Raw genomic sequence first — 18789 nt, forward strand, 5'->3', positions numbered from 1 at the left:
ATTTTTTGCAATTTAAGACCATTTTTGAACCGATTTCAAGCAACACCCAGTATATTTTCCCATTTTTTCAATAACTGGGAACGTCTTAATATACAATAGTATCTATAATTCCATGTACAGCTTGTCCCATTACATCTGTTCTTTCCATGAAATTATTGATGAATTTTTTTACAATTTAAAACCATTTTTGAACCGATTTTAAGCAGCACCCAGTATATTTTCTCATTTTTTCAATAACTGGGAACGTCTTAATACACAGTAGTATCTATAATTCCATGTACAGCTTGTCCCATTACATCTGTTCTTTCCATGAAATTATTGATGAATTTTTTTACAATTTAAAACCATTTTTGAACGATTTAAAGCAACACTCGGTATATTTACCCATTCTATCAATGACTGGAAACGCTTTGCTATGATGTAGCTACTACTTTTCCATGTACAGCTTGTCCCATTACATCTGTTCTTTCCATGAAATTATTGATGAATTTTTTTGCAATTTAAGACCATTTTTGAACCGATTTCAAGCAACACCCAGTATATTTTCCCATTTTTTCAATAACTGGGAACGTCTTAATATACAATAGTATCTATAATTCCATGTACAGCTTGTCTCATTGCATCTGTTCTTTCCATGAAATTATTGATGAATTTTTTTGCAATTTAAGACCATTTTTGAACCGATTTCAAGCAACACCCAGTATATTTTCCCATTTTTTCAATAACTGGGAACGTCTTAATATACAATAGTATCTATAATTCCATGTACAGCTTGTCCCATTACATCTGTTCTTTCCATGAAATTATTGATGAATTTTTTTACAATTTAAAACCATTTTTGAACCGATTTTAAGCAACACCCAGTATATTTTCCCATTTTTTCAATAACTGGGAACGTCTTAATACACAGTAGTATCTATAATTCCATGTACAGCTTGTCCCATTATATTTATTCTTGCCACTTTTGTATCTTAGTATATCGGATGATTTTTTTTCTTCCTATCACGCGTTTAGGTCCATGGGGTCCTTGTTCGGACGCGTGCTCCGGTACAGCGAAACAGAAACGCGAAGTTGTGTGCGTCGTCAAAATTCGAGGAGCCCCCCATATAGTCAACGACATAACATGCCCATCTCACTTGAAACCTCACGAGGAACAAGCGTGCGACGGTACTTGCCCTCCCCGTTGGTATTTCGGCGATTGGAGGCAATGCGAAGGTGAAAAAAAAATCCCTCCCATCATCCAATGTATTTTTTAACATATTTTGAGCGTATAGGTACTTGTCCGATCGGTATCCAGAGGAGAGAAATAAGATGTTTGGATCCGTACGGAAGAAACGTCGAAGGATGTCCGGAAAACGATAAACCAGTGGGAAAAAGGACGTGTCCCTGTGAATCGGATAGCAAGGGGAGATACAAACCTGTTCAAGACGAACCAATTGATCGTAAGTTTAACCTTTCACTTAATTTTGACGTAGAATAAGACTTGGCAACATAGTATATCGTTTAATTCATTATTTTCAAATAATTAATATATTTAGTGAAGGAAATTCATGAGATTAATGGAGAATGTAAAATATTTATGGAGTAGATAGTTTACATAATGTACAATCAGTCGTTCAATGTTGATTTTCTGCCATTTGTCGTCCAAAGTTCGGGAAAACGTTAATGATAAACCTTCACCGATTTTTTCGAATATTGCTGGCAAACAAACGCTTGTATACCATTTAGAATTGACCCTTATACGTTGTCATTCCCAAAGGGGTCCATGTGGACCATCAGGGGTCCACGGAGGCTCAACGGACGTCTACATTGGGCAGATAATGTTTTTAGGAGCTCAGCGACTGTTAATCTTAAAAACTTATTCGATATTGGGTACAACACGTCGAAACTTGCCGTTGCCGCGCCGGCCGCCGTCTCGTTCGCAACGTTTGAGGTTTGGAAAAGAAAAGAAGAAGCGGTTGATGCATTCAAATCACATGTGAGACGTCGAAATGTCTTCACAAGATCTTTAAGACGAAAGTGTATGTAAATTGATAGTTTTAAGGGGATCTGACGTATAAATGGTTGCCTACAGATTAGGATTCTAATCAGAATCGATAGTTTTGTTAACTTTTATAGCTTTTTTTCACTCTCCAAGTCACCTGAACCAACTTATACTCAATCTGGTTGGAATAACTGACAGCGTTGCCAAGTTTTATACTGCAAATTTCAATTATTTGACATTAATATCGCAAATTTCTTTGAACTATTGTCTTTTTTTTTTAACTTTTTTATGCAATCCGTATCAGGTACGCGCAATTTGGTGAAAAGTAAGTGCCTCATTTACTATCGTGAACCTAAAGGTGTTTCAAAAGATAGTTCGCATTCAAAAACAAAACCATTTTTAAGCAACATACAGACGTTATTGAAAAAAATATTCATTACACATCAAAATACATTTCTTAGACGATTCGGCATATATTCTTCGTAATGGTTGCCATTTCTTAACAGGAAAGTCAGTTTCTTAGCGAAAACTTTAGATTTAACACAACCCCGCAGGAAAAAGTTAATAGGTATTGAATCGGAACTGCGTAGAGGCCAACTTAAGTCACATCTTCTGGAGATCAATTTACCAGAAAAAAATTCACGAAGCGCTGCTGGAACCATTAAAGTTTTGTTGGTAAACGTTGGTAAACGCTGATTTGCAAAGTCAAGCCTTCGATAATAATCCTGAGGCTCTAATTCCTGCACCAACTTGATTTTGTGCAGCCTTAAATCTTTGTGCGAAACACGAAATAAAGTAAGGCTCGAGTAACTCTACATTTTCGATCGTTCTAGAAGACCTTGGGAGATCTGGGTTTTAATTTATTCAGTCTTGAAACTTGAAATTTTCTTTTTAGACACCTTACATAAATTAAAATCTGTTTGACTTGTCGTCCTTTTGACTTTTGCTTAGTTAATCAGTTATTTTTCCGCTTGGTTTTTCCACAATGTCTTATTCCGATTACTTCTGGTGCACCTCATGGGTAGAGTAAATGGTTTAACCCCCGGTATTAATCTATTGTTTTATTTTTAAGGATACTGCGTGGACAAAATCCACAAATGCAAATTGGCCGTACAAGCGAGATTATGTCATTATCCTTACTACGTAACAAATTGTTGTGAATCTTGTAGAAGAGCCCAAGAACAGTCGAAATAACCAGCTGTGATTGGATAATAAGAAAATCGTTTAGGTAGGAAAAAAGTACTGAAAAAGAAAAGAGAGTGAACAAAAACGAAAGAAGAACGTCGACTAATGCTTATAACCCCCCAACTATCCTTCTAATCGACTAACAGGAAGATTCCTCGTTCCTTTTTATTTCTGTAGTTGTAACCGAAACAAACCCTCTACCTTATCCTTAAATTAAACGTCCGAGTTTCTAGCAACCAACCCAAAAGGTAGATTTGTAGGGTACACAAGCCGTTGAACTCAAAACTCGCCTTGGAGACGAATTATCATGAAGAAGAGTCACTACCTTGAGCACTGACTACTTGAGCAACTGTGACCTACGAATTTGCGTCTCCTAAGGAGTGATGTCGTGGACAATTGTTCAGCGCTGGCTTCCACCATCAATACCAAGTCTTCTTCTTCTTCCTCTTTCAATAGGACCAGGTCCTGTACGTTTGGATCTTCCTGAGAAGCCGAACTCCAGCTCTAGTACCACCTCTTTGGTGGTCTGCCTACAGTTTTGGCCCATCTGTCTTCTGGCATCCTTCCAGAATGTTTTTCGTGCCCTGACCCATCTCGCCACATCCTGTACGCCCAATTCTTCTCTTATGTCATCATTCCTTATTCGGTCCCAAGTACTTATCCTTTTTATTTTGCCCGATTTATGGTCATTTCCTTCATGAAAACAAGCACTACTACCTTGTAGGTCACACGGGTTGACAACATTATTTTTTTTTATTTGAAAAAATAGAATTTCGGAAAAGTTTTAACATCTTTAAGTGACAGGGTGTCAGGTATAGACAGGTGTCCATCTGAGAACGTAACGAACCGGTTATGTCCAGTTAGGATTTTTTTTTTTCATTTCTGTTGATAGAAAATTATTAAACTGTGATATTTTTTGCGTTTATATACTAATAATAACGAAGATAAGAGAAATAGTCGAAATATTCGAAAATTAAATTCAAAATCTTATTCTTTTGAGCTTCCTGGTGTTATTACTAACCATTTCACGGCGAAGATCGAGAACACCCAGTATTAAGGCAAGTTTTTTCATTTATAAATGGATTTTTGCTAACAATGGACTTGCTCCTAATCCAAAAACTTCCTTCCTTGAAGTTTGTAAACTACTCTTGGGTCCATCTTCAATTTTCAACTAATCTACTAAGTTCTACGTTGTACCAGAATGACTATAAGCGAAAGCATTTCGAAGTTTGATGTTTCTTCTTCTTATTATAGACATTTGTGTAAAAAATATTGTTACTTATCTTCAGGACCTAGTGCTCTGCATTTCCCATGCACCTGCGCTGGCAACTTTCAGGGCACTCAACCGAAACACCGAAGCGACTCCCCCTCCTGTTTCCTGCACCTGTAATTTCTCGTCCCAGATGGGAATACCACCTGCGACACCTTCTATTTCGGACCTCCTAAAGCTCACGAGTTCTGCTTGTTTCTTGAAATTTAGTCTGGCAACAATCATGACTACCAAGTTCTGTGCTGCGCTAGCTTCAGGTCGACCTTGTCCTTCCATCTAGAGATCTTTTCGAGGTCTACGTTGACATCTTCTAAGAGCTTTAATATCCTGATACTTCCTCCTTTTTTCCTTATCCTTTCACGAAGTTCAGTAAAAACGTAGATTCAATAATGTTACTCAACATTCTCACCTTCATCTTTAATTTGATTTGCCGGCTACACCGGTTTGTCTATAGACACGTAGACATCGTATTCGAAAGTGGAAGCTTCAGGTTAAACAGCCGACGGTCGTTAACCTTTGGTACTTTTTCTACAGCAGTACTAGTCTCGTTACTTATCAGTCACACCTCGTATAACAATATATAATTAGTCGGCAGTGTACGTGTTAATAAAATTATGAAATTTATTCGCTGGGACATTTTCCTTTTTCTACCTGACGCCCTTCAACTAACCTCAACTATGGTTGGTTATCAAAATGGTATATATTATTTTATTATTCACAGTTTTTTATAACCGGAAAATAAAACTGTAATTTATTATTTTTTTTTTATGAAGTAGGTTTGAAGTTGATTATCGAGTCTGCAGATTTATTTTCGTTTTATAAATAAATGTTGAGTGGGTTCTAGAAGACGCCAAAAAATACGTCAATTTTGACGTCCATATTCGTATTCAAAATGGTCCAATTGTTGAAATTTTCAAGTAAGATGGTTGTTAGCTTCTGGTTCCGTTTTTTTTTTAATTTTCTCACATTAAGAAAACCAGGAAACGTGAAAGTTCAATCTGACAATCTTACCAACCCTAATATGTCTTCCATTACTTTTAGAACCTGATGAAAGTGCTGTTCTTCTCCCTTTCCATAGTTCCCTTAAATATTAAAACATGTTATAAACGATTTTCCTATAATTTGGTATTTATAGTTACCAAAAAAAATTTTCTCGTACCAATTCAAACCCCCTATTCTTCTCTAATAAATTTAGTTTTTCCAGATGGTTTCTCTCACACAATCCGGAAGCTTTCGGATGCCTTTTTTGTATAAATTAGTCGCACGGTCACAAATCGGGACTATAAGAAGGGTGCTGCAATAATTCCCAACGGACACTTTTCGCTCATGGCTACAAGTACACTGAAAAGTGAGGTTACGAGGTCTCTACGTATCGTAACAGATCAGTCTAACATCCAGTACGACGTAATCAAAGATTCTAAGCATCATTAATAAAAAAAGCGTCAGCGGGGGACGTCATTTTGGTATTATTTCCCTGGATAATCCCCTTGGTCATCTCAGTTCTTGTCTGTTGAAGTTTTCCAGGCTTGGGGAGCCTCTAGCTTTAAAGGAAGGTTATTTCGTTAGATCAAATGCTAGAATTAAGAATAACCTGGTGTTCTATCGATTAATGGAGGTTCCTTTGAAGGCATTCATGCTCTATCAAAATATCCTTTGACTTGAAGAATCTCTGGCTCAATAGCAAGGCTCTTTCACTAGATCGAATTCTAGGATTTTCCTCTTTGTGTTAATTGGTAATCACAAAGGATGTATGTGGTAGTTTCTTCCTTTATTCCGTAGAACACACAGTGCTTTAAATATCGAAATCATCCTTCAGTCTGAAGGATGTAACAAGGAAGTTGTGTCTCATGGTAAACTTCCACATTTTCTTTGTGTAAACCTCAAGAATAACCTGGTGTTCTATCGATTAATGGAGGTTCCTTTGAAGGCATTCATGCTCTATCAAAATGTCCTTTGACTTGAAGAATCTCTGGCTCAATAGCAAGGCTCTTTCACTAGATCAAATTCTAGGATTTTCCTCTTTGTGTTAATTGGTAATCACAAAGGATGTATGTGGTAGTTTCTTCCTTTATTCCGTAGAACACACAGTGCTTTAAATATCGAAATCATCCTTCAGTCTGAAGGATGTAACAAGGAAATTGTGTCCCATGGTAAACTTCCACATTTTCTTTGTGTAAACCTCAAGAATAACCTGGTGTTCTATCGATTAATGGAGGTTCCTTTGAAGGCATTCATGCTCTATCAAAATGTCCTTTGACTTGAAGAATCTCTGGCTCAATAGCAAGGCTCTTTCACTAGATCGAATTCTAGGATTTTCCTCTTTGTGTTAATTGGTAATCACAAAGGATGTATGTGGTAGTTTCTTCCTTTATTCCGTAGAACACACAGTGCTTTAAATATCGAAATCATCCTTCAGTCTGAAGGATGTAACAAGGAAGTTGTGTCCCATGGTAAACTTCCACATTTTCTTTGTGTAAACCTCAAGAATAACCTGGTGTTCTATCGATTAATGGAGGTTCCTTTGAAGGCATTCATGCTCTATCAAAATGTCCTTTGACTTGAAGAATCTCTGGCTCAATAGCAAGGCTCTTTCACTAGATCGAATTCTAGGATTTTCCTCTTTGTGTTAATTGGTAATCACAAAGGATGTATGTGGTAGTTTCTTCCTTTATTCCGTAGAACACACAGTGCTTTAAATATCGAAATCATCCTTCAGTCTGAAGGATGTAACAAGGAAGTTGTGTCCCATGGTAAACTTCCACATTTTCTTTGTGTAAACCTCAAGAATAACCTGGTGTTCTATCGATTAATGGAGGTTCCTTTGAAGGCATTCATGCTCTATCAAAATGTCCTTTGACTTGAAGAATCTCTGGCTCAATAGCAAGGCTCTTTCACTAGATCGAATTCTAGGATTTTCCTCTTTGTGTTAATTGGTAATCACAAAGGATGTATGTGGTAGTTTCTTCCTTTATTCCGTAGAACACACAGTGCTTTAAATATCGAAATCATCCTTCAGTCTGAAGGATGTAACAAGGAAATTGTGTCCCATGGTAAACTTCCACATTTTCTTTGTGTAAACCTCAAGAATAACCTGGTGTTCTATCGATTAATGGAGGTTCCTTTGAAGGCATTCATGCTCTATCAAAATGTCCTTTGACTTGAAGAATCTCTGGCTCAATAGCAAGGCTCTTTCACTAGATCGAATTCTAGGATTTTCCTCTTTGTGTTAATTGGTAATCACAAAGGATGTATGTGGTAGTTTCTTCCTTTATTCCGTAGAACACACAGTGCTTTAAATATCGAAATCATCCTTCAGTCTGAAGGATGTAACAAGGAAGTTGTGTCTCATGGTAAACTTCCACATTTTCTTTGTGTAAACCTCAAGAATAACCTGGTGTTCTATCGATTAATGGAGGTTACTTTGAAGGCATTCATGCTCTATCAAAATGTCCTTTGACTTGAAGAATCTCTGGCTCAATAGCAAGGCTCTTTCACTAGATCGAATTCTAGGATTTTCCTCTTTGTGTTAATTGGTAATCACAAAGGATGTATGTGGTAGTTTCTTCCTTTATTCCGTAGAACACACAGTGCTTTAAATATCGAAATCATCCTTCAGTCTGAAGGATGTAACAAGGAAGTTGTGTCCCATGGTAAACTTCCACATTTTCTTTGTGTAAACCTCAAGAATAACCTGGTGTTCTATCGATTAATGGAGGTTCCTTTGAAGGCATTCATGCTCTATCAAAATGTCCTTTGACTTGAAGAATCTCTGGCTCAATAGCAAGGCTCTTTCACTAGATCGAATTCTAGGATTTTCCTCTTTGTGTTAATTGGTAATCACAAAGGATGTATGTGGTAGTTTCTTCCTTTATTCCGTAGAACACACAGTGCTTTAAATATCGAAATCATCCTTCAGTCTGAAGGATGTAACAAGGAAATTGTGTCCCATGGTAAACTTCCACATTTTCTTTGTGTAAACCTCAAGAATAACCTGGTGTTCTATCGATTAATGGAGGTTCCTTTGAAGGCATTCATGCTCTATCAAAATGTCCTTTGACTTGAAGAATCTCTGGCTCAATAGCAAGGTTCTTTCACAAGATCGAATTCTAGGATTTTCCTCTTTGTGTTAATTGGTAATCACAAAGGATGTATGTGGTAGTTTCTTCCTTTATTCCGTAGAACACACAGTGCTTTAAATATCGAAATCATCCTTCAGTCTGAAGGATGTAACAAGGAAGTTGTGTCCCATGGTAAACTTCCACATTTTCTTTGTGTAAACCTCAAGAATAACCTGGTGTTCTATCGATTAATGGAGGTTCCTTTGAAGGCATTCATGCTCTATCAAAATGTCCTTTGACTTGAAGAATCTCTGGCTCAATAGCAAGGCTCTTTCACTAGATCGAATTCTAGGATTTTCCTCTTTGTGTTAATTGGTAATCACAAATAATATGTCATGTAGTTTCCTCCTTCATTTCAAAGAACAAACAGTGCTTTCAAGTATCCCTAAATTTGAGAGCTATAAAAAAGAAAAAACAAACCAATCAAGACTTCAATTTGAGTTTTATCTGTTTCTTTGCAGTTTCAATATATTTTGATGGGACTTTCCACTTATTTTTCTTAACCTCTTGTACCAAGATGTTGGCTCATTATGTTCTAGAATCGAGTTCTTATTACCTGTTTCGGAACACGTTTTTTTTTTCATTTTTTTTCGTGTTTTAGAGAGATTTATATTCCAGGACATCATCTTTTACAACTGACGCCTCGTCAAAGTCACGTTCCTCCCATAGGAGCAACATTATTTGCTGTTTTTTTCTTTTCCGTTGTCTATTTATGTCTATGGATGACAAATTTTCAAAGTCTGGTCGCCATAAATGACTTGAAAGCACTCCAGATCATATTTGACACGAAACGACTTGTACTACCGCTCACAAACCACTAATTTATTGGATTACGTCGTTAACCAAGAGGCGTAAATTGCCGAACGACTCCGAAACGCGGAGTCTGCCAATCAATGGATTTCTATGTTTTGAAAATACTTTTTTTTTAAATATAAATCTGCAGACTTTAGAATTTTTGTGAAACAGTATCATCACGATAAATTGAAATACTCCAATTTTAATATTAATATAGATGTCTGTGATTTGTTTTTAATTATTAGGATTAGTGAAAAAATAACTTTTGACTGTACAGGTTTTTAATTCGTATCAGCTTCTTATGAATCAGCTTATTTTTTTTTATAAATATATAATACGAACCGCTTAGATTGTTTTTTTATAATATTAGTCTTCCTATGAGCAATTTTTCGTTAAAAATCTGACAGTCAAATTAACCCTTTAAGAAGTGCGAGATTATTCAAAAAAAAAATATATTTTTCGCTTCATAAGCACTGCCAAATTTGATAGGAATCATCAAAACGAGCCACCGGGTATATTTTTTATTAAACACTCACTCTAACGCGCGTTTCGATACCCAGAGACTGTTTTATAGCAACCAATAAACCTTCTCCCGCGAAAATTCATTCCAGCGGGATAAACTTGGCGGGAATCTTCGCATTCATTTCTCGACTACTGAACTATAGATGGGGCTGTAAGGAATTGGCCCTTTGTCCATATTTAAGCTAAGCCCAGTCTGGTAGTCTAGTAGTCAAGGAGTGAATGTCAAGATTCCCGCCAAGGAGTTTTTCCCGCTGGAATTAATTTTCGCTCTAAAGTGAGGTTAAGACGTATTAAGTTGATAAAGAGTCCCCCTACTTTAGCCCTCTTCTTCTTTAAGAAATTTGATGATTAATTAATAAAAACAACATGCGAAAAAATATCGATTTTCCTATGACGTATTTTTTTAATTGAATTGGTGGCTTGTTTTGAAAGATCTGCCTTGAAATTTTGCACTTTTTTCTATTATATTTAAAAGTGAATTTCGATTTTTTTATTGCCACATTATAATTAATAAATCAGTAGATTTAATCTAGTATCTAAGAAAATGAGTATTACCTTTAGTTTATGTATTTATTAGTGAATATATAATAAAGAAACTTCTTCATTATATTTTTGTTTTATTTCCTTTTTTCGATCTTACTCCACATGTCAGCTGGGAGTTTTGAGGGACTCTACATATAATAGATTGTTTTGGCCTTACATCTCCTATACCTAGAAGATATTTCGTCCAAGACTCCACATCTTATAGTTCTGCTTCCAAAATACATGATTCCTTCCATGGGGGGCTATTTTTGGGGGGTTTTTGTATCCCGCTTCCCTAATCTACCACTCCTTCAAGGTACTTAAGCTTTTTAGCGAATTGGGCAGACCGTTCGCAAAGTAGATGCTTTGTTGTTTCCATGTCTCGCTTGCAGAGTCTTTGGTCGTCGTCCTCTGCCAAGTCCATCGTCTTAAAGTGGTATTTGATCTGCGAGGAGACCGACAACCAGTTTCATGTCGTTTCCAATCATCACGAGTTCTTCAGACTTCTTAGCTTCTTGTCTTAGGTCTGGCGTGCTTATTCTTCGTTAAGACTTCCTCTGGTTCGTTCAGTTGGTTATTGATGTAGCTTCTCTTGAGGCAACGGTAGGGCTTTGGTCCAAGGAATGGACTCGGTGCACCAAAGCTATCCACCTTCCTTGGTGTTTGTTTTTATTCAACCCTTTTCCAAACCTCACCTCGTCGTTCGTCGGTGTTGCAAGTTTTATGCGGTTTTCCTGTAAATTGGTGAACCCAGCTGCAGCTGTACCACTCTCCAAGAATATGTTCGTTCGCCGAGTCATTATAGAGGCTAAGCCCCTTCCTAAAAACCAACACCTCATACCTGCAGCTTTCCTTTACCCTTGGAACTTTATATTCTACATAAAAATACCATTAACGAAAAAATTGAACCAAAGAGATGGAGAATTTGTTAATTTCAACAAGAAGAAATCAAATGCATGGTAGTTGTTTTTAAGTTTTTTGGTTATTGCATCTTGGAAGGTAGATAAAAGTCTCAACAACTCAATTTTTTATAAAAGTAGTCTTATATATCTCAGATAATTTCTGGTGAACAAATCGCCGATGGTGTCGGAGATGATTCAGCTCTTCTCTCTAACATCGACTTCCATTGGTTCCACAACGATACGAAAGCTCCATTGAGCGGCCATAGAGAAACCGCCATCGTGAATATCAGAGCTGCCCATCTCGATTCAGCTCCATTGAAATATTTAAACCAATCAGTGAAGTAACCGAAGCATAAACTGATTATTCCTATACCGTATCCCATCAATCCAGAAATGTTGTGAAGAAATTTGAAAGTCACCGGCCGAAGAGAGACTATTCGTTTGGTTGATTCCGGATAATGAACAGCCAGGCCGAGGATAATGGATATGATGAGAATTATCATCGATACCAAACCTGAAATTTACGATAATCATAAATGAGACATTAGTGGAGATAATCTGATAAGAAACAATAAATGGACTACACGAATAGCGCTACCTTATCCTTACAAAAAAAAACTTTTAGAATCAGTGAATCGTTCAAAAGTATAGATAAACGACATTACAGGTTAACTCCAGCACTGAGTGCTTACCAGCAGTCTACACAAGCTTGAAACCGAGCGATTTGGTGAATTCAGATTGAAAAAGAGGTTGAGGACATCGCGTTGTCAGATCTTGTCATCAAAATAAGCACAATTTAAGAATTTTCCAGGAAATTGTCATAGCTACAAAGTAAAAAAGCTATTCCCCAGCACTTCTAATTTTCAAATTACAAATAAAACTTCGAAATAACAAATTCATCTTTCTATTTAATTTTACTGAATTTATATTCGCTTGTATTAAGTCTGTACAATTTTTGACGATTTGTTCTTTCGATGATTTGATGATACTATGGTGAAAAGACGTAGAGATATAATTAAAGTAACAGCATGGTTCGAATCAGCCAAAAATATATAACAATGGGCTGAAATGAAACATGTATGTACAGGGCGTCTCACATAAGAAGGAACAAACAGCAGAGGTGTACGGGAGAGCCTCAAATTTGACGATTGGAAGAAATTTATCTCTATACCAAGTTGCATTCCTGAGGAGTTCTGAGCCAAAAATTTGGACAAAATACCAAACTTGGTACAGCTTCAAGGGATGGTAATAGATGGCGATCGCACCATTTTGGAGGGTGAATCATTTAGTTAGTTTCTATCAAAAGGAGACCCTTTGGGGGATAACTATCTCAGAATAGATCTAAACTAGAGCGGCTCATTGAATATGTATTTAAGTAACTTGTAAATTAATTTTTGGTCACTATTCTAGTGAATTAATGATTTGTTAGTCAATGATTATGAATGAATGATTGAAGACACCGTCTCCAAAAAAAGAGAAACAATAAAAAGCTTTAACCAGCATAAAAACATTAAATGAAATTAGTAGAGGTATACAGGGTGTCCCACGACGTGTTAAAAACTATTTGTATATGGCAAAATACTAGAACACCCTGTATATTAATACATTTTTGAAATCTACGCAAAATTTTAGTATACTTTTGTCGAAAAACATTCTTCGAATAATGCATACTTTTTGAGATATAATTTTTTTTGTAAAAAATTTGACCCTTATAAATTATTTTTTTACGAGGACACCGTCAAAGAAATGGAAATTGTTTCTATTCAGTTGCTTTAAGCAAGGTCAGAAGTATTTGAATCTACATTGGAAAATTTTGTATTTTATACAGGGTGTATATAAAAAGTGTATATTAATTTTTTTGTAAAAAATTTGTCACCTTTATCTCTAAAAGTTTACAGAAAACATTTAACATTTGGATATCGGTAAGGTTTAAGCATAGGATAGTTTATCTTATTTTTTACCCCCGAATACATTAAAATAGAAAAAAACAGGGTGGTTCTATGTAAAAAAATGAATAAATCTGATATTTGTGAAGCTAAACTTTGCACACTTTTTATACATACCCTGTATAAAATGAAAAGTTTTTCAACATAGATACAAATACGTCTGGCCCTGCTAAAATCAACTGAAAAGAAATTATTTTCATATCTTTAAGGGTGTCCACGTAAAATAATAATTTATAACGGTCTGCAACGGTCAAATTTTTTACAAAAAAATTAATAACTCAAAAAGTATCCATTTTTCGAAAAAAGTTTTTAGACGAAAGTATACTAAAATTTAACGTAGATTTCAAAACTGTATTAATATACAGGGTGTTTTATTTAAAATAACAAAGTTATAGTCGAAAACCGAAACGTACAAAAAAATTAATAACTCAAAAAGTATCCATTTTTCGAAAAAAGTTTTTAGACAAAAGTATACTAAAATTTAACGTATATTTCAAAAATGTATTAATATACAGGGTGTTTAATTGAAAATAACAAAGTTATAATCGAAAACCGAAACGTACAAAAAAATTAATAACTCAAAAAGTATCCATTTTTCGAAAAAAGTTTTTAAACAAAAGTATACTAAAATTTAACGTATATTTAAAAAATGTATTAATATACAGGGTGTTTAATTGAAAATAACAAAGTTATAATCGAAAACCGAAACGTACAAAAAAATTAATAACTCAAAAAATATCCATTTTTCGAAAAAAGTTTTTAAACAAAAGTATACTAAAATTTAACGTATATTTCAAAAATGTATTAATATACAGGGTGTTTAATTGAAAATAACAAAGTTATAATCGAAAACCGAAACGTACAAAAAAATTAATAACTCAAAAAGTATCCATTTTTCGAAAAAAGTTTTTAGACGAAAGTATACTAAAATTTAACGTATATTTCAAAAATGTATTAATATACAGGGTGTTTAATTGAAAATAACAAAGTTATAATCGAAAACCGAAACGTACAAAAAAATTAATAACTCAAAAAGTATCCATTTTTCGAAAAAAGTTTTTAAACAAAAGTATACTAAAATTTAACGTATATTTCAAAAATGTATTAATATACAGGGTGTTTAATTGAAAATAACAAAGTTATAATCGAAAACCGAAACGTACAAAAAAATTAATAACTCAAAAAGTATCCATTTTTCGAAAAAAGTTTTTAGACGACAGTATACTAAAATTTAACGTATATTTCAAAAATGTATTAATATACAGGGTGTTTAATTGAAAATAACAAAGTTATAATCGAAAACCGAAACGTACAAAAAAATTAATAACTCAAAAATATCCATTTTTCGAAAAAAGTTTTTAAACAAAAGTATACTAAAATTTAACGTATATTTAAAAAATGTATTAATATACAGGGTGTTTAATTGAAAATAACAAAGTTATAATCGAAAACCGAAACGTACAAAAAAATTAATAACTGAAAAAGTATCCATTTTTCGAAAAAAGTTTTTAGACAAAAGTATACTAAAATTTAACGTATATTTCAAAAATGTATTAATATACAGGGTGTTTTATTTAAAATAACAAAGTTATAGTCGAAAACCGAAACGTACAAAAAAATTAATAACTCAAAAAGCATCCATTTTTCGAAAAAAGTTTTTAGACATAAGTATACTAAAATTTAACGTATATTTCAAAAATGTATTAATATACAGGGTGTTTAATTGAAAATAACAAAGTTATAATCGAAAACCGAAACGTACAAAAAAATTAATAACTCAAAAAGTATCCATTTTTCGAAAAAAGTTTTTAAACAAAAGTATACTAAAATTTAACGTATATTTCAAAAATGTATTAATATACAGGGTGTTTAATTGAAAATAACAAAGTTATAATCGAAAACCGAAACGTACAAAAAAATTAATAACTCAAAAAGTATCCATTTTTCGAAAAAAGTTTTTAGACAAAAGTATACTAAAATTTAACGTATATTTCAAAAATGTATTAATATACAGGGTGTTTTATTTAAAATAACAAAGTTATAGTCGAAAACCGAAACGTACAAAAAAATTAATAACTCGAAAAGTATCCATTTTTCGAAAAAAGTGTTTGAACAAAAGTATACTAAAATTTAACGTATATTTCAAAAATGTATTAATATATAGGGTGTTTTATTTAAAATAACAAAGTTATAGTCGAAAACCGAAACGTACAAAAAAATTAATAACTCGAAAAGTATCCATTTTTCGAAAAAAGTTTTTAGACAAAAGTATACTAAAATTTAACGTATATTTCAAAAATGTATTAATATACAGGGTGTTTAATTGAAAATAACAAAGTTATAATCGAAAACCGAAACGTACAAAAAAATTAATAACTCAAAAAGTATCCATTTTTCGAAAAAAGTTTTTAAACAAAAGTATACTAAAATTTAACGTATATTTCAAAAATGTATTAATATACAGGGTGTTTAATTGAAAATAACAAAGTTATAATCGAAAACCGAAACGTACAAAAAAATTAATAACTCAAAAAGTATCCATTTTTCGAAAAAAGTTTTTAAACAAAAGTATACTAAAATTTAACGTATATTTCAAAAATGTATTAATATACAGGGTGTTTAATTGAAAATAACAAAGTTATAATCGAAAACCGAAACGTACAAAAAAATTAATAACTCGAAAAGTATCCATTTTTCGAAAAAAGTTTTTAAACAAAAGTATACTAAAATTTAAGGTATATTTCAAAAATGTATTAATATACAGGGTGTTTTATTTAAAATAACAAAGTTATAGTCGAAAACCGAAACGTACAAAAAAATTAATAACTCAAAAAGTATCCATTTTTCGAAAAAAGTTTTTAAACAAAAGTATACTAAAATTTAACGTATATTTCAAAAATGTATTAATATACAGGGTGTTTAATTGAAAATAACAAAGTTATAATCGAAAACCGAAACGTACAAAAAAATTAATAACTCAAAAAGTATCCATTTTTCGAAAAAAGTTTTTAGACGACAGTATACTAAAATTTAACGTATATTTCAAAAATGTATTAATATACAGGGTGTTTAATTGAAAATAACAAAGTTATAATCGAAAACCGAAACGTACAAAAAAATTAATAACTCAAAAATATCCATTTTTCGAAAAAAGTTTTTAAACAAAAGTATACTAAAATTTAACGTATATTTAAAAAATGTATTAATATACAGGGTGTTTAATTGAAAATAACAAAGTTATAATCGAAAACCGAAACGTACAAAAAAATTAATAACTGAAAAAGTATCCATTTTTCGAAAAAAGTTTTTAGACAAAAGTATACTAAAATTTAACGTATATTTCAAAAATGTATTAATATACAGGGTGTTTTATTTAAAATAACAAAGTTATAGTCGAAAACCGAAACGTACAAAAAAATTAATAACTCAAAAAGTATCCATTTTTCGAAAAAAGTTTTTAAACAAAAGTATACTAAAATTTAAGGTATATTTCAAAAATGTATTAATATACAGGGTGTTTTATTTAAAATAACAAAGTTATAGTCGAAAACCGAAACGTACAAAAAAATTAATAACTCAAAAAGTATCCATTTTTCGAAAAAAGTTTTTAGACAAAAGTATACTAAAATTTAACGTATATTTCAAAAATGTATTAATATACAGGGTGTTTAATTGAAAATAACAAAGTTATAATCGAAAACCGAAACGTACAAAAAAATTAATAACTCAAAAATATCCATTTTTCGAAAAAAGTTTTTAAACAAAAGTATACTAAAATTTAACGTATATTTAAAAAATGTATTAATATACAGGGTGTTTTATTTAAAATAACAAAGTTACAGTCGCCTTCCGGTTCTACCATATTTGAAAATACGTAGAAATTTTCATGATTCAACTATACCATATATACAGATAGTTTTAACTCGTCGTGAGACATCCTGTATATTTGGTGATCTTAAAATGTTAAAAAGTGACTCATACTATTTAAGAAATGAAGATTCAATGTAATTATTTACCTACCAGTAATTCCATGTGCCGTGTAAAGGTGATACCCTGGTTCAATATAGACAAACACCAATACGTTACCAACAATTGTTACAAGGGTAGCAACGGTAATTAGAATACCATGGACCGTATATTTCGCTCTCCTACTCAAATTCTTGCTCCAGATATCGTCACCGACGAATAACATTATCGCCTCGGCCATTAAAGGTATATACTAAAATGAATCAGTTTTTATATATAAAAACGTTTACCGGTCAAAAGATTTTGCCCGCCCCCATTTTCGTTTTCGATAGCCAATAGTCACTGGGGACCAGATCTGAACTATACGATGGATGAGGTGTGTAATAAGAAGATTTTATCACCAAAACCAAAGTACATTATAACTCGACGATTTAAATCAACACTTACCCTCGGACTATTAATAAAGTTGCACCTACTCACCCCAAAAGTACATAATATCACATGATAAGAGAACCAACCGCCTAAATATTGAAATGGAATCCAGCAGGAATATACGAACAAAGAGGCCGATACAAACCTAACCGTATAATTAATCATGAACCTAAAAAAAAGTAAAAATATGCTCATTTGGTCAATATAATGTTCAATCTCATTTCCCGTACACTTGGTGCAAGCCTCGTGTGACGATTGTTGAACCAGAAAGTCGTTAAAAAATAATAAAGACAATTGTATGCCGAAATAAATAAAAAACGTGTAATTCGAGTCGATTAACAAACATATACCGTTAGAAATAATACAACAAACCTTGTAACTATAACAATCACATTCTGAATCATGACATAATTTGTATGTATATGAGTTAAATCACAATTAATACAAGTCACTTCATATATAATATTATTTCTTTGGTTTTTTTGGGGTTTTAGATTTTAATTTAGATACCTCGATGGAAATTGTGAATGAATTATTACCTAATAAAGTAACATAATACCCCTAATAAAGGGGTAACATCAACTGGCCTCCCAGAAGCCCCGACCTTAGCCCGCTCGACTATTTTGTATGGGGATACCTTAAAAGTGAGGTTTATCAAAATAATTCGATTGAAGGAATTCGTATGGTATCAAAAAACAATAAAAGTTTGCTTACAAATATTTTTTTGTTTATTTGAACTTACAAATACCCGATACCCTTTCTGGACACCTTGTAGTTGGTGATTGGACTAAATGTATTTATCAAAATAACTTTCGACATTACTCTAAGAATATTTATGAAAAGTACCTACCTGTTTGCAGTACTTTTTATATTAATACCTTCCATTTTCACTAGCACTCGATACATAAAATTAGAAATCACTATTCATTTGTTTGTCTAATCAAAAATTACTCAACGAGTGCATGAAATTCTCATGAAAACACCCAACAGAAAGAAATTGGTTTTACCCGTTGGGAATTTCCAAAATAAGTCGCCACAAATCGTAGATAAAACATACGGAGGAACTTTAAATACTTCTACTAATTATACCGGGTGGCCCATTAGCACAAATAAACATTTCTAAAATATTTTGAGGTATACAGGGTGT

At 33.0% G+C, this 18789-nt stretch overlaps 2 protein-coding genes across 3 annotated transcripts in view; one reads left to right on the plus strand and one right to left on the minus strand.

The window, feature by feature from the left end:
• Positions 1–10481, plus strand: part of LOC130442934 (thrombospondin type-1 domain-containing protein 4) — a 258268-nt gene extending 247787 nt beyond the window's left edge. The window contains exons 12-15 of one of the 2 annotated variants that reach the window (XM_056777343.1): positions 1015–1215; positions 1275–1442; positions 2289–2309; positions 3057–10481. In XM_056777343.1, the coding sequence (XP_056633321.1) occupies positions 1015–1215; positions 1275–1442; positions 2289–2309; positions 3057–3178 (512 nt within the window). In that variant the 3' untranslated portion in view covers positions 3179–10481. The remainder of the gene's footprint in view (positions 1–1014; positions 1216–1274; positions 1443–2288; positions 2310–3056) is intronic. The other variant, XM_056777344.1, reaches the window with a different exon arrangement.
• An 878-nt stretch (positions 10482–11359) lies between these two features.
• Positions 11360–18616, minus strand: LOC130442761 (transmembrane reductase CYB561D2-like). Its single transcript, XM_056777113.1, has 4 exons — positions 18493–18616; positions 17691–17811; positions 17265–17463; positions 11360–11812 (listed from the first exon to the last, which is right to left on the minus strand). The coding sequence occupies exons 1-4, from the start codon at positions 18546–18548 to the stop codon at positions 11448–11450; spliced, it is 741 nt and encodes a 246-aa protein (XP_056633091.1). The 5' UTR covers positions 18549–18616; the 3' UTR covers positions 11360–11447.
• Between the last annotated feature and the right edge of the window lie 173 nt (positions 18617–18789).

This window comes from Diorhabda sublineata, chromosome 4 (assembly GCF_026230105.1).
Source record: "Diorhabda sublineata isolate icDioSubl1.1 chromosome 4, icDioSubl1.1, whole genome shotgun sequence".
Taxonomy (NCBI): domain Eukaryota; kingdom Metazoa; phylum Arthropoda; class Insecta; order Coleoptera; family Chrysomelidae; genus Diorhabda; species Diorhabda sublineata.

Excerpts from the sequence above, each read along its gene's own strand:
- LOC130442761 (XM_056777113.1), bottom strand. The coding sequence starts at position 18,548 with ATGTATCGAGTGCTAGTGAAAATGGAAGGTATTAATATAAAAAGTACT. Across the intron at positions 17,464-17,690 it reads TGATATTATGTACTTTTGGG|TATATACCTTTAATGGCCGA; the intron begins GTGAGTAGGTGC and ends GATTCATTTTAG. Across the intron at positions 11,813-17,264 it reads CACGGCACATGGAATTACTG|GTTTGGTATCGATGATAATT; the intron begins GTAGGTAAATAA and ends CGTAAATTTCAG.